The sequence below is a fragment of the Schistosoma haematobium genome, chromosome 6, assembly GCF_000699445.3.
Source record: "Schistosoma haematobium chromosome 6, whole genome shotgun sequence".
Lineage (NCBI taxonomy): Eukaryota > Metazoa > Platyhelminthes > Trematoda > Strigeidida > Schistosomatidae > Schistosoma > Schistosoma haematobium.
Genome location: NC_067201.1, coordinates 22,604,572 through 22,621,335, shown reverse-complemented (window position 1 = coordinate 22,621,335; position 16,764 = coordinate 22,604,572). Strand labels below are relative to the sequence as shown.

The 16,764-nt window shown below is 34.7% G+C and overlaps 1 protein-coding gene across 1 annotated transcript in view; it reads left to right on the top strand.

The window, feature by feature from the left end:
* GIPC2_1 (GIPC PDZ domain containing, member) overlaps positions 1-16,764 on the top strand; it is a 76,712-nt gene that overhangs the window by 27,329 nt on the left and 32,619 nt on the right. The window contains exons 9-13 of the mRNA XM_051217149.1: positions 117-398; positions 2,447-2,670; positions 5,890-6,130; positions 12,170-12,481; positions 14,583-14,780. Of these exons, the coding sequence (XP_051065787.1) occupies positions 117-398; positions 2,447-2,670; positions 5,890-6,130; positions 12,170-12,481; positions 14,583-14,780 (1,257 nt within the window). The remainder of the gene's footprint in view (positions 1-116; positions 399-2,446; positions 2,671-5,889; positions 6,131-12,169; positions 12,482-14,582; positions 14,781-16,764) is intronic.

Here is a 16,764-nt window from a genome sequence, read left to right as displayed (position 1 = left end):
TTCTAGAATATTCCATAGACTTCAGACCATCAACACAAATTGATCAATTTGATGATCGCTTCAATTTAAAATGATCATAATTCATACATTTCTCTTTGATTTCTTTCATGTTTCAGATTGTTATTTAGATTGTATTTGGCCAAATCAACCTCCATATTATCGATTTACACAAATACTAAATCACTATAATTATATAGGTCAACATAAAAGTTATGTAATTCCTCAAACCATAAAAAATAGTTTACAAATTTTTCAATGTTCAACAATGATAGATCAAGTTAATAGTCATTCTAGATTATGTCAATTTAATTCAGATATACAATTATCCGAGTATACATTTTGTATGGATACTTATTCATCTATTAAAACATGTTTTGTTCCTACATGTGATGAAATTGGTAAGTTTATTGCATACTAGTTATATGATAATCTAGTTAATGGAGAAGATTTGTAGCTCAGGTGGATGATTTTGATGGAGTTTTGTTCTCTGAGCTGGATGATTTGGTCGTGGAGCTTTCATCGTTCTTCTAAACGACATTATCATCAGAAGAATGATGAAAGCTCCACGACCAAACCATCCAGCTCAGAGAACAAAACTTCATCAAGATAATCTAGTTAGTCATTGTTGATTCACTAAAACTCTTATGATCATTGTTCAATCATTTAATCATTTGATAATAGAATGTAGTACATTAAGATGTTATTTTGTTGAAGATGATCGAGCAGAATTTCGATTTTCATCTCAATTCAGTTCTAGTTGGTAATCATCCACCATTTGATAGCTTTAATCTAAGCTGAAATGTCACACTTTATGGGATTTGGACAAGATCGCTATAAATGAACAACTAGTCATGACATGACTGATGACTAATAATCAGCACTAAGCATCATTCAAAATGAATATGTTTTTCTACTTGGTAACTAGTTCGTGTAAACAATCTGAGTAGTAGATTTTTCGAAGACTGTCTAGCCATACGAAAGCCTATTGTATAGTATATCCGATGACTTCAAGTTCAATATTAGTCAGTTTGTGATAAATCATCATAATAAGTGAGTATATCTGAAAATTCTAATGTGCTACTATTGGAGTGAACGAGAACACAAGTAAAGACAACCGGACGTATTACAGAATGTCCTAGTCAAATCTGAGAACCATACTATAAATACTTAATTTGCAAAATACCAATCAGTCGTCTCAGACTTCAGTGTTCAGTCATTTCCACAGCGATCATTCTATGTTCTCGTCCTGTTTTCTTCTATCTTCTTAGCCTTCTGCTACTTGGTATTTCACTTTCTATTGATGATATATAATATTTATATCTGTCGACATCAGTAGCGCACACCACACTATAATACGTTAGTATGACCAGTGCTGGAAATTATAGTACCATCAGAATGAATACTCGATCAGTATATTGTACACAAGCTAGAATCACATCATGCCCATGACTGAAGCAGTCTACATTCAGGCTGAAATTTACAACAGCAAAGAATCTCACTAAATAGTTAGTGGGCTGAATGTCTGTCCATCTATGCTCAGTGACTAACCATGTTTTACATTTACTGTCCAAATTCATTATTATTGATGAGGAACTACTTTCTTACTACCCACTTTTTTGACGCTATAAATCATAGTTTATGATTGGAATATCAACGACTTCACTTCATGAATCGTTTTGTTCGATCTGTGTTGAAGTATCAGTGGTCTGCGGTGATTGATGTAATATATGTCTCGTTCTTAGTCATGGTGGAATTCTATTGAGCAAGTTGACATATGACCACAAGTCTAATTAGTTTAGCATCATGTGTTTTAATGTAAGCTGATTGAATTTAATCGTCAGAAAACCCTCGACAGCCTAGATTTCGTGCTGGTTAGAAATTGTCAGCAAGGTTTAGTTACAACCCTGAGATAACTAATGCTTCTTGATTTTGGCAACCATGTCACTCAGTTGCTATTGAGTTATTATAGTCGCGACTGATTTCTCATAGGATTGAGGTATTCATATTGCGTTTCACTGAGACAACGAACTGATCATTGTTAGACTACCTAGAAGCACAGAACGGCTGTTTTATTGTAGTATTAGCTTCCTCAGTAGTACGCATTAACACCATTGAATACGGCTTTAGTGGTCTGCAGTTTGGGTGTTCTCGCGCGAGACCGAAAGTCATGAGTTCGACTCTCATGCGTGGAGTCGTGCACTCCTGAGGTGTTCCATATTTCAGACGACACAACCATCCAGTGGATCCAGGTTTCCAATAGTGGTCAAACATTGATCGGTTCATGCTTTCAATGAAACTCTCTACAACCCTATACTGATATTCATATAGGTTCCATCAATCAGGGCTCATATGATCGTTTATTATAGGTATTTTCTTCATTTGTTCTCATAATTTTCCTTGTCTTTTCTCTATTTTATGTTGTATCTATGTGTATGCTGATATCAAGCTGTTATTCCATGTGTAACTTTGCCAAAATCTATCATTGCTAATTCATCCACCATACAAATTGAATGGTTAACAACTCAATTATCATTACAAGGAAATAATTCATTTCAACTAGATTTTCATAATAATGATCAAATGAAACCTGATTCTTATTTAGTTATTTTAAATCAGTTGAATGAATTTTATGGAATTAAACATGGAGTATGTGCTCAATATTCATTTGTGGTAAGATTCACATGGTGTTATTTACTTGTATCCTCTCACTGTTATTTAGAACTGTAATTGACCAGTCTCTTGTTTGGATATGTGCATCTTGTGCCGACTGCCTCGATATTGTCTGGAGTCACTATTAGGACTCAGTAGCTAAATAGATAACGCGATGGCGTTTGAAGTGTGTGGTATTGGGTTCGAGTCCCGGAGCAACACATCAAGTCCAGGATGCAAGTACGTCGAACCGATGAGTCCCTAAATAGGATAAAGTGTGTGTCTTGTATTCCACTGCTGGCCACCATCCATCTCCGCTCATGAAGCAATATTGAGGCAATCCATAGACACTTTATCATAAGCAAAATTGGGTAGACTCGGTAGATAAGTGGATAACGCGATGGGGTTTGAAGCCAATGATACTGTGTTCGAGTCCTTGATTGAACATCAACTCTGAGATGCATATACATCCACTTGACGTGTCCCAAAGCGGATGAAACACGTGTCCTGGATTCCAATGCTGTCCATCTTTGCTTTTAAAACTATTGAAATAGTTCTTTTGTTTCTCTGATTTTTTAGATGGGAATCAGTCTTGTAAGTTCTGAAGAATCTCAGATTCTTGTTCTATGAAAATCTTTCAACTTCTAGGATAGAGTTTAAATCGTTTAGATGATTTTTTCTGGTTGGTGTTTTTAGTAGGCGTAGTTCCTTTTTATTAGGAAGGGGTTGCTAATCTCATGTTGGAATTTCCTCGTTTATCTCTGGCTTGAATTCAACGGTAATCGTTGAAAGACTCCAGGGGAATTCTTGATATATCTTTTGCTATCTCTAAATTATCGGTAAATTATCAGGCTTCTACTACTCGGTTTGTTCTATGTTACAGATAGCCTAGTTGTACAGAAACTGTGACTTCTGTGATGGACAGTTGTTATGTAATCGATATATGTATATATAATCCTGTTAGTCAGGAAGCTATCTTTGTCTTCTGATTGGCTACTGGAGATAGAAGGAACTGCATGGACCAATAAAAGTTAGAGCGAAGATCATCACTCTGATAAACGTATAGTGAACTCATAGTTAATGAACTCTACAACTAGATGGACGTATATTAAGCTTGAATTTACAATGGATTTTGTGGTAATTTGCATGTGCTCAAACTAATGTGTTAAGTGTTGAATAAAAGACTTTAATTTCTTACTTCTGTGAGACTATAATTTGTAAACGACCTTTGAGTGACATCAAAGTGACCCTGATAGAATTCATGAATCTACTGTTGTCAAAATAGGATTAAGATCTAGTGTGAAAATTTAGAATTAAAAGTTTGGTTTAGGAATTAGAGTTGTTGTTGTTGTTGAGTTGTTACTACTAACTAGCATCAATTATAAAGCCAAAACGTTATTTCGTCATATAGATATGCAAATTTCGCACCAATTCAAAAGCTCGCTACTTTAAATCCGACTGGTTTGTCTATAACTAATAGTCTCACCCTTACTAACACTGAATAGAAGTCAAATGATCAATAATCCATGTGCTTGACCGTAGTCAATTGTCTACAATCATTTCGACAGTTACCATATATCATAGGTTAATATCTGACTTCCGAGTTAATCTAGTTCGTTGTTCATGACTTGTTGCTGAGAGTTCAAATAATCTTCGAGGTTGATTAACACTTAGTAATTGAACGGTCACTGAGTAATGATCTGGATATGATTGTCTAACATACTGATATTAATAGAAATCGGTGAATTCACTGACTGAATATCTCGTTGACCTATGAATTTTATTGTATATTGGTTTGCAAATTATCATCTTTATTATTATTATTATGCGCATATATTGATAGTGGCTAGCACTGGAATCCAGGATGTGTTTCGTCCTATTTGAGACTCGTCAGGCTGCATCACGAAGTTGATGTTCACTTTGAAACTCGAACCCAATACCATTCTCTTTAAACGCCAACACAATATTCACTTAACTACTGAATTTACACAGCCACTTGCTTGTGAAATGGGATGAAGTTTAATTCATTTTTCTATTGGTTGTTTAAATCTTTCCATTGATGTTCAGGGTTGCAATTGTGATATGATGGAAAGAAAAGTCAAAATTCGATTGATTTACTTATTATGAGTTTTGTTCGACATTAACTTCCGTTTTGATTCAATGTGCTAATTACTCAGTGTAGTATTTGTTTCTGTTTATTAGAGTGATATTTAATTATATATAACATACGATATTCTTGTATCCATTTGACATGAACTATGCTCTATATGTGATCTGTGATAACTGTAAGTATTTTTCATATATGAATTGATCCTAATTATTAATCAAATTGGATGTACAAGCAATATATAAATGAGTGTATTTTCGACTAGAGTTGTTGTTGTCGTCGTGGTTGTGTTTTGGGTTTAATAATTCTTCACTTTAACCAGACCTTGTGTTCGTACTTTCGCCTCGTGGGAATTGCAGAGATCCCTCGTTTCCAGTATAAGTGATAAGCGTTTCCAAAACAACAATTAGCGACGATCAGATATAACAAGTAGTATTCAATCAACAAAACATATCAAGTTTTTGATTGAGATCATGAACCGATTGAAGTTGGACCACCATTGAAAACCTGGAAGCACTGAAAAGCTGTTTCGTCTTATTGTGGGACTCCTCCTTGGCAGTGCGCATCATGATCCCGCCCGCAAGACTTCATTCTCACGCGCGAACGCTTAACCTACTAGACCACTGAGCCGGCATCCAATGATGTTAATATCTAACCTCAATCAATCCACGAAATTGCACGACCATCTTCCATTGTACTGAAATAGATACCTGTCTCTACCCGACACCGATTAGCCCCACTGGTAATGGCTTCTCACTAGAACTTTGAGAATTCCCTCACGAAGCTAGTCACTAGTGAGCACACGATAATTATCGATATAGGGGTTGTGGAGATTATTAAGTCTAACATCAATCGATTCATGATTTCAATCAAAAACCTAATAACCTCCACAACCCCTATATCGCTTATTGATATATGTGTATCTTATACGGATTACCTTGATATTGCCTTAAATCACCATGTTCGAGTCCCAAGATGAACATCAACTTTAGGGATTCAGGTACATCCGGCTGACGAGTGCTAAACTAAGACGAAACATATCTCCTGGATTCCATTTCTAGTCAACATCCATCTCTGCTTATAATACTTGTAACTCGAGTATTATTATTATCATTATTATTATAATCTTGTAGGTTATTTCCAAAGATACTCATGAAAATTGGAAAAGTTATTTTCATGATTTAATTATTCAATCATTAATTATATCATGTCTTGGACAAACAACCTATTCATATCCTGAATTAAAACAATCCAATATGATAATATTTGATAAACTTATACCAAGTACATTATATGAGATTAATATTATACCATTTAATAAATATGGTAAACCAGGATCAAATTGGAGACAAGAAATCTATACTACAATTGCAAGTAAGAATTTCTTTTATTATAATAATCAATATTGTTACTTTCTATCACTGACAGTACATTATAGATAAGAAAGGAAGGAAGCATTTCATATTGATTTCCCTATATGTCATAAAATACTTCAGCGGTGTACATTAATGCCCCCAAATGTCCTGATACGACCGAGAGTGGAGAGAGTCCGCTCTCCCTCTCGAAATGCTCTCATATGGCCACGTGTATATAGCCTCTATCAGGGAAGTCCTACTCACTGCCTTCTCGTGGTGGGGGTGTTATTTATGAAGCTGAGAGGACGGAAAGCGAATATCTGTCGCTTTAACCGGGTTCCAAACCAATGGTGCATCTGGGCTCCAGTATCCTGCGGGAACAAATGGCGTATGAACCAATCGTTGGTCACCGGCTACCATAGGAATGCATCTCCATACGATGCTCCACTGCCTTGCGGATCGAATGAGATTTGTGTGGCGCATATGTATTTGGTGCCTCGTTGTACCAATATCTATGTGTTAAAATAAATAAATAAAAACATTAACAGTAGTATAAAAGTAGAATCGAAGAAAGTTAGGGAAGGCCAAGACAATCTGTGATATCAGTCTGTGAAGTTATTGACTTCTATTCGAAGTTATATTAGTAAATAGAAACCTGTCTGGTTAAAGTTCACAAGATAACCTTAATCAATGATTAGGAGGCTTTAAGTTATATGACTCAAAATTGTTCGTATTGGTGAAGATTTAGTTATTCTTCACTCTTGAATTACATTTTCTCTTAGTCCTTATTACTTCTTCACAACTTTTCAAACCGAGTTTACTCTTTCTTTTATTCACTACTACTACATTATTTTGATCGGTTTTTTTACTTACATTTCGTTTTGCAATAAAAATTGTTGCTTTGGTTGTTGGAAGGGGCATCAGCTTCACGACTTCTGAATGAATTCGGCTTTCTGCATGAGGCATCATAACTCTTCTAAATGAAGACCTTCTAACTCCTAGGGCAGATTTTAAATGGTTTGAAATATTTTTTTCTGGTTAGCTTTTTTTGACGAATTAATTTTCTACGGGATGGGGTCGCTAACCCCATGTCCAATCCTCCTCCTTTACACAAGCTTCGGGCCGGCACTAACTCTAGGAGAGCTACATGCGGAGTTGTCTACGCTAAATATTCAACATCTATTTGCCGGAAACCATCAGCAACAGCCTATTGTGGGAGGGAATAAACCAGCTTCCAGCTGAAAAGGAAATTAGGAAAAGACGATGGAAATGGATAGGATATACATTACGGAAATCACCAAACTGCATAACGAGACGAGCTCTGACTTGGAATCCTGAGTGGAAGCGGAAAAGAGGAAGGCCAAAGAACACAACACGTCGAGAAATAGAAAGAGCTGGATAGGAATGAAGGGTTGGATGGAGAGTGCTGGTGGGCGGCTTATATCCCTCCACGAGGAATAACAGACGTAAGTAAATAGGTAATGTGATGTGGTCAGTTAGGTCAACGCATATTTATTTCAGGATCTTCATTGATGATATCTGCCTGTTTACGCATCAAATGTCCTATCAGTAATCAAATCTCTATCATTAAGGAGATATGTTCGGAAGTTTTCACAATACTATGTATTCATAGTACTCGCTTAATACAATAGCATATGCTTTATTACATCAAAGCATTCTCAGTATAGGTTTTACAGTGCTACAACAACACTTTCGCCATCATAAGCATTTAACCTGTGAACATAGGAAAGGTATATGTAAAACGCCTTTAAACAGCGTTTAATTGACATTTATATTCGTTAGTAACTGTTAATTATTAGTCTTAGTATTTTGATCATCATATATATTTATTGCATGAATCCGACTGAAGTCGTTTCTCATTTCCTCAATTGGGAAAAAGAGATGAGTGTACTGAACGAATGCGCACATGACGATCCTGATTACACTTAGTTTCTTGATCTGTTGTTGCTACCGCCACCAGATAGGCTAAGTGACTAAACTATTCGACTTGCACTTAATAAGTTTCAAGTTTGAACCCTAATCCACCTACTTTGGTTTGGTCTGCCGGATGGTATCATTAGCTCTCACACTTAGAGTATGTATTATATGCAAGTACCTGGTGAGTGAGTTGATATTTTGAACGAAAACTCATACGTACTAGCTTGTAACAAAAATAATACTGCAATTAAAACAAATGTATGAAATAAAATTAGGATTTTTAAGAATAATGGGGCAGAAATTTAAATAACTCACCGTATCCATAGAGAACCAATAGGAATTACCAAGTGGCAGAGAGTATCATCGTCATAACTACCGATGACTACCTTCTTGAGTTCCAAGTGATTAGTATAACCAATTATTGAAGATTTCGGATGAGATGATTGAAAATCACCATCAACAGCGTAGATACACATACTGTTTGTTTTCCCTTAAGTTCTGAGTTTCTAAACTCTTTTTTTTATCATTTCAATAATTTATGTTTCATCGATTTGGATCTCTGATGTTTAATCTTTTTAATTGATAATATTCTTATCTTTACAACTACAACTGCGGAATTGGTCCTTTGCTAACGTAGTACGGCAACGTGAACCAATGGACATATATACCAGGTTCTATGTTGTGTTTGACTGAATGAAATATTTTACTGTTTTGATGTATGGTGTCTGACATCTGATTCTGACACTAAGGTGTGGGTTACTTATATTCACATAAGTAGTATGTAACGGTAGATGCAGACTACTTGGTTGGGGTCCGCGTGACTATCGTAACCAATGGTTGGAGACTCTTGGTGACATGGCTCAGAATCGATCACAATGGCGTCGGTGTATACACCCCCTATCCTCCCTTAAACTAAGAGATTAAAATCGCTTCATACCTTTCTTTCTACAAACCAATTTTTTCTTCTTGTACTATATCTCTATATGCAATCTTTCTCTTATATATTACCACCTTTGACCTAACCACTGCTATGAATCCGGTGTTCATCTTGTTGTGCTGATGAGGTATGGCAACCTGGACCGATGCACATATGTGCCTGGTCCTACGTTGTAGCTGACTGATTGACTGAGTATGTAACGGTGGTCATGCATGGAATATATTTCAGTAAAAGATCGAGAAGGAAAGAACGGAAACGGAACGTAATTTGTATGAAAATGCATGAACAATCAAATCTGAGATAATGGACAGATATTTGCAAGAGGAACAGTCAAGTTTGAGTCGATGGATTTATGTTTTGCAAATTAACTATTTACTGTATGGTTCACAGATTTTAGTGAGATGCTCTGTAATTTCGTGTCAGTAGCATCCGATTGTCCTCACTTGTGTTCTTGTTCACTACAATACCATTAAACATTGTGCAGAATATTTAGAATTTCAACTGTAACTATAAGCAAAAATGAATGATGGCTAGGAGCGCTTCGTTCTATTTGAGACTTGTCAACTGAATGTATCTGCATTCCAAAGTTGAAGACGAGTTCAAGGTAGTACTGGATTCGAATCTCACAAGAGACCAGATTGTGGATGCGCGCTGTTGAGGAATAGTCCTACAATCGAACGAAATAGTCATCCACTACTTCCAAGTTTTCCATGATGATCTGGCTTTAATTGATTCATGATCTCAACTATTGAAATGAATATTAGTTCTATTTAAATGATCCGTTCAATTTTAAAATGTTTTAGTGTATTTAATGAAAAATTTGAATGTTTATTTTAAAACAAAATGAAGAAAAAAATTGTTTATTTGTAAATATTTACTGAATGTTTATGTAGTACATAACCAATTTGATTATTCTATCCGATTGAAAGTGTGTCCGATCCTTGAAAAAAATATGCATTTCTAAATGGTATTAGATACTTATCATTATTATTGTAATGTGAGCTACTTATATCCACATAAGTAGTATATATAATGCTAGTCAGGAATAACATATATTTCAGTAGAAAATCGGAAAGAAAAGAGAACAGGAACGGAAAACAATTAGTATGAAGTCAGTTAGTCAGTAACAACGTAGAACTTCGTACGTACGTACATCAGTTCGAGTTGCCACATCACATTAGCACAGAGATGCAGTTGTCGACTTAAATCCCGTAGTGGTAGAGGTAGTAAGAGTATAAGCAGTAATCGGAAACATTAGGGTTTGAAGATGTTATTCAAGGGATATAATCCAATGAATCAATGGATTCATATTTTGCAAATTAGGTATTTACTGTATGGTTCTCAGATTTTAGTAAGGTGTTCTTAGAAGTCATGCTTCTTAGATGTTTTATTCTTTAGATTCAATTGGTTTTTAATTTAACCCGTCTCCAACATCAGACGTGGTTCCTTATTTTCAGGGCTGGAAGTAATTCATATGACAACATTTATTGAATGTAGCTAGAATGATTTAGACACACTGATTAACTCATGAATTCTGAGATTATCGCTTCTAGGCTTATAGATATGTTGTTGTAATTCATTTGATCCATCCGTTATCTTTGTAAACAATGTAATTGGGAACTATTTTCAATAAATAAACACTTTAATAAAGAACTGATTGTAATAACTATCATACTTGGTAAATCAGTCGATTGGACAGTAGCTCTATTTCTACAAACGGCTGAAATCATACAACCAAAGATCACATAGTGGTGAAGATATATGAATGAATATCACTTAACAAGCGAATATGTATATCATTAAGATAATGAAATGATGTTGATTAGATGATCATTGAAGATCTGAAAACAATGAATCACTGTTTCATCCTTGCATGGGACTTCTGAGCGGTGCCTTTACACAACCTTGCAAACTAGAATCGAACTAAGGTGCTTCGCTTTCGCATGAAGGAAAACCTCTAAACTACTAAACCTCCACCCACTAGCGTACAATTCTAACTTCAACCAATCTACATCTCGGATACATTAGTAATGCTTAAGTTATATCAAATTTGTAGTTGAAGACGATATGACATTAGATTGTAGATTAAACAATGGCTTATGATGGAAAGATTCAGACAGTCACGTACATAAAATGTTAGTAACTAATGTCATATAAACTACTTTTCATTATTTGTTATTTCTTCTTCTTTTTCTAACATCTCATCTTTTGAAAAGTTGTGGTATGACTAATTACCAGAGTATATACCTAATAGAATTGGTTTACGTTGTGATCCTCGTAAGCCTCACCGATTTCTTTATTGGAATATTGAAAAAAAAATGGAAAAAGGGAGATATTCGTTAGTAATGATGACTGAGATACTGTCCTACTCTCTCTGATATGGTAATTCAGTCAGAATTAGCCTCATGAGATGGTCGATTGATGGCACTCTGAAGTGACCCGTAGGACAAGTGCAAATCATTGGCTAAGAAATGGATTAATTTTGTAAAACGGTAGAGTTGTACATATATACATGAGTATTTGTGCATATTATTCGGTAGCCTTATATAATTTCTCATTCACTCTTCTATTCTTGCTCATGTATTTGGGTTGCGGGGTGGTTAGTGCGTAGCTCGTCGTGTCTCACTATGAGATTTCGGATACCACTGATCTTAACACTCTCCTTTTGGCAAATTACAAAATTATCGTTTAAAATCCATTTTAGAAGTATTTGACTTTTTATTCCTTTGTCATAAGTGACCTTTCTAAAGAAGTTTTATTACAGTCTGTTAGCTTATGATAGTACTATTATTCCTAAATGAAAAGTATTGAATAAGATTTGAATTATCAGTATAGGATTATGGAAATTGTTGGGTTCTGATTGAATTCATGAATCGATCAATGTAGAATTGGAAGGCCGTTTCATTCAAATAAAGAACTCCTCATTCGTGCAAATCCACGATCAAGTATGCGGTTAAGCATTCGTGAGCGAGATTGAAGGTCCTGATTTCGAATCCGACATGCGGGATCGTGGAGTTCTATACTATGACGAAACAACTATCCAGTACTTCCAATTTTTCAATAATGATCTAACATTGATCAATTCATGATCTCAATTAGAGATTTGAATGATTTTATTAAAACAAAGTATATCATTTCTTGATCTACTATTGCTTTATTTTCTTATGACATAACAATGTATAGTTCCATGTAAACCAGATAATATGGAATTCTATAAAATTGAATCACACGCTCTTTCAATTAAATGGTATTTATCAAGAAATATTTATTGTGGTTATCCATCACGTATTATTGTTTATTATAAACATATGAATAGTGATGATAGTGATAATATGAATGAAGAATGGTATAATATTGATACAGAATATACATTAGAACATATAAGAATATCTTCATTAAGACCATGTCAATTATATTGTATTAAAATGAAATTTATTAATCAAGCTGGTATAGGACCAATATCAAATAGAATTTGTAATAGAACTAAACGAGCAGGTTAGTTACTGTCTTACTTATTTTATTGAATACATATTTGTGTTGGTATGTTTACATTTCAATTATGTTTATAATTCATGAGAAACCTGGAAGCACTGGATGTCGGCTCAGTGTTCTAGAGGTTAAGCGCTCGTGCGTGGGTCTGATACGTCTTGGGTTCGAATTTCGCTGGGCGGGAATGTGGGTGGGCACTACTGAGGAGTAATTTCAAAATAGGACGAAACAGCCGTCCAGTGCTTACAGATTTTCCATGATGGTCTAGTTTCAATTGACTCATGATCTCAGCTATTGAAATCATTCCTGTATTGTTTGTTTGAATCTTCCTATTATTGTTTATGTCTAAAATTGGCATATGTGTATTGTGTGCGAATCGCCTCGATATTGCCTTAAGTCATACACATCATAGGTAGAGATGGATGTTAACTAGGAGCGAAATCCAGGGAACGCGTTTCATCCTATTTTTGTGCTCAACATCCGTATGTACCTGAATTCTAGAGTCGATGTGTCACTCGGTGACTCGAGCTCAGTAACTTTCTCTTCAAACAATCAATACAAAGAATGAATTGATATTTCACTCCATTGCAAAAACAAATGGTTATCTGTAGTCAGTAACTAAGAGACAACGCGATGGCATTTTAGGCGAATAGTAATGGGTTCGAGACCGAGAGTGAACATCAACTCTGACATTCAGGTATATCCAACTGATGATTCTCAAATAGAAGAAAACTCGCGACCTGGATTCCACTGCTAGATACAATCCATCTTTACTGATAATGTTATCATTATTAATGTACACTTAATATAAAGATTTATGATGAACAATTATTTCGAAAAATTTCCATTTGTACTGTCGCCGTCTATGTTGCTTTTGCTGATAGATATAAGTAGCATGCAGCACTGATCATGAGTGGAATGCCTGCCAGAAGAAGATTGAATTGAAGAATATAAGTAGGGGAACAGAGAGCAATCGTAATAACAACATAATTGAAAGAATCAGGAAGTATGTAAATGACAACTGAAGGAAAGTGTGCAAATAATCTATTTAATATATGAGTTTCATATTTTACTAATTCACTTTGTAATTTTGCATTAAACCATTAATTGGTTTTCACCACCTAATTTTCATTCACCACAATACCAGAAGATCCTAGGCTCTCTACTTGGTGTTTTGTTAATGTCCTATTCTAAAACAAGATAGTTGCACAATACTTACTGATTATCAATGATAATTTAAATGAGATTCTTTTAACTAAGATAAACAATTTCATTTTCTGAGCTGGATCGTCATGGAGTTTTCAGCGTTTTTCTGAACGACATCATCGGCAGCACAAACTTCAAGTAGAAGTGAATTGTTCGAATTTCTCCAATATATGGTTGTTAGATCTATCTAAGCGTCCAAGTTACCCGATTGAGATACGCGCAAAACCGAAGTTTCCAAAACAATCATTTGTCTACATTAGCGGTTCTTTATTGAATAATACACAAAATTGAGTTACAAACCTCAACTTGTGAGGTGTTCCGGGCGTTTAAACTCGTCCTTTAAGTATGAAATAAAAAGGCTTTCTGTAACAGTAACATAAAGAATAATTACAACATACGATATTACAAAGGACAGCTGATAGCTGTCTAAATTTGCTAACAGTTTATGAACAATCGAAACCCGAACCAAGAGCAAAACAATATGGAAACTGTTGCGTTTAAACAAATGCATGAAACTGTGGATAACCGCCACATCGATTAAGGTACAGTGATTATAATGATAAATACAATGATAAGTACAATAAACGCTATAAGTACATGTGAGCATTTCAGAATATTACACTACAACCTAGGTTACAACATAAGTTCAAAAATTGTTGAAAATACAGTTGCTTACTCAATGTAAATAAGTAGTATAAACCAATATACAAAAGAGTGGAAAGGAAGCGACTAGGAACAATGTTAGACAAACTTAACAATGGTTCACAACTTGTCCTGTAGACCTTGATGTTGATTAGTTCTTGTTGACCTCAAACTTATCATTGTCTACTTCTCCATACAAATCATTCACCTCAACTATAAATCTTCATTATCTCAATTTCATTTTCAATATATTTTTCAGCTTTTACAAATATACCAATATTGACAAGTCAAATAATACAACCTAATAAACAACAAACATCAAATAACCCATCTATCATAATGTTAAGTTTACAAATTCATTTGAATTATACCATTTATTGTCCTGTTCAATATGAATTTCTAATCAATATTTATAATGATGAAGAAAATCCTATGATTATCATTTCATCTAATCCTGGTACGTTTCAATATGTTCTAAATGTTGTCTCTTTCTTTGAATTCTCTAACATAGATGGTTTAATACTGAATATCTTAGAAGGTAATATCAATGATATCTATGTTATATTGAGAAGGTCACTGCGAAACTACTTAATTGTGGGATTTGATTAGCTTGAGACTTTGAGTGACATAGTTCAGAATCATTCATAATTGTATAGATCCATTCACGTTCTGTAATCTCTTATATCCTAAGGTCATCAATTTATTTTATCTCACTAAGTTATGTTGTATAGAAGCATATCTCTTATGTCTAATCTTTTCTATGATCGCTTATACTGTTGTTACTTCGACTACTTACAGATTTGACTTGACAATTTCATCTTGTTTTCCCAATGTGGTACGGTAGCTTGAACCGATATACAGGTTGTTTTAGACTGACTGAGTTCGTTTTGATAGCCTAATTTGTGAACAAGTGTATTTGTAGGTTTCTTTGTGTGAGTTGGTGTTATGACTTTATGTCCGGTTTTTTATCACGTGATTTATCCACCAATCAAAATACGACTTATAGAATCTTAGCACTGTGCCAAACCAATGACGTTCGACCTGTATGAGCAACCTAGCGTCCTTATTGGTCCTATGTTCGCTTAGCCCGTCCACTTGAGTCCAGAACACAAATACCAGATTCCATTATGCGGATTGAATCGAGTCGAATCATTTATTTCAGAGATACTGGATTTATATATCAATCAAGCAGACCTCAACGCACCATAAAATAGGAAATAACATTTGCACACAATAAAGCCAAAAAGGGTCTGTGAACGTGGGAGGCAGTAGTTGATAAACTGGACATAACTTAAGAACCGTAAATCGTACAAAAATAAATTAAAGGTCAAAATAAAGCTTATAATAAGAGGAGTATAAATATACAGAATCTAACTATTGAATAGTTATACCATAAGAATGTAGACATAATATTAGTCAATTAATAGGTCTCAGAAGTTACTCATGATTTAATCTTCTCTTGGATATAACAGTTTGTTTTTTCTGTTTCCACTGAATGTCTAGTTTAGTCGGTTGACCTTTTTGGTATGATTGATAGTTTAGATCTGTTTCAATATCTCTGTTGATTGCCAATTGATTTGAATGCAATATGTTTAGAAATTCTCCAGGATTCTTTAAATGTGCTTGATTCAATATTTTGACGCTTTCCTATTCGTTTCAGTTTATCGGTCAATTAGTCTTCTTCCATCAAGTTCTTGGAACTCATTTATATTGATAAACGTTTGACAATAATATCATTTCTCGACCTGAGTAACAGAAATAAACTTTGTAGATGATAAGTTTTCTAGGAAGTATTTGTCACTTAATTGGTGTATCAAAGAAGTGTAAAGACTTTATGAAAACTCTTTACTTTAGCATTACTGATCACATCTAATTTCTGGCTCACTACAAATTGGTGATTGTTTCGTTTTCACAAATAAATTGGTTGAGAATATAAATGGAAAATGGCTAGAAGTGGGATGTAACACGTGCGTTTCGTTATATTTTGAACCTATCAGCTGTGGATATACCGTATCTCAGAGGTGATATCCGTCTACATTAGATATAAACTTATGTCATAATAAATATATTGAGGTCGTTGTTGGGATATTCAGGAAAATATCCCAAAAATTATTCTGTTAAGTCTAACGCTATCCTTGGACTTGAAATGGTGTTATTTTCTTATTGGTCAATATTTATTTCACGTGTCGTTTTCTTACTGGTCAATATTGTACAATGTTATTTTCTATTTTATGGTACGATATGGTCTGCTTGATTGGTATATAAACCGAGTATGTTTGACATATGATGATTCATTTCTCCGAGGCTGAGACTTGCGTTCTGGACTCAACTGGCTAGGCTAGACAGGGAAGTGGCACTAATCAGAACTCTAGGTTGTTCTTACGTGTTTACGCGTCTTTGATCCGATCGATAACTCACTGTCCTTTAATCTGCCGTCACAG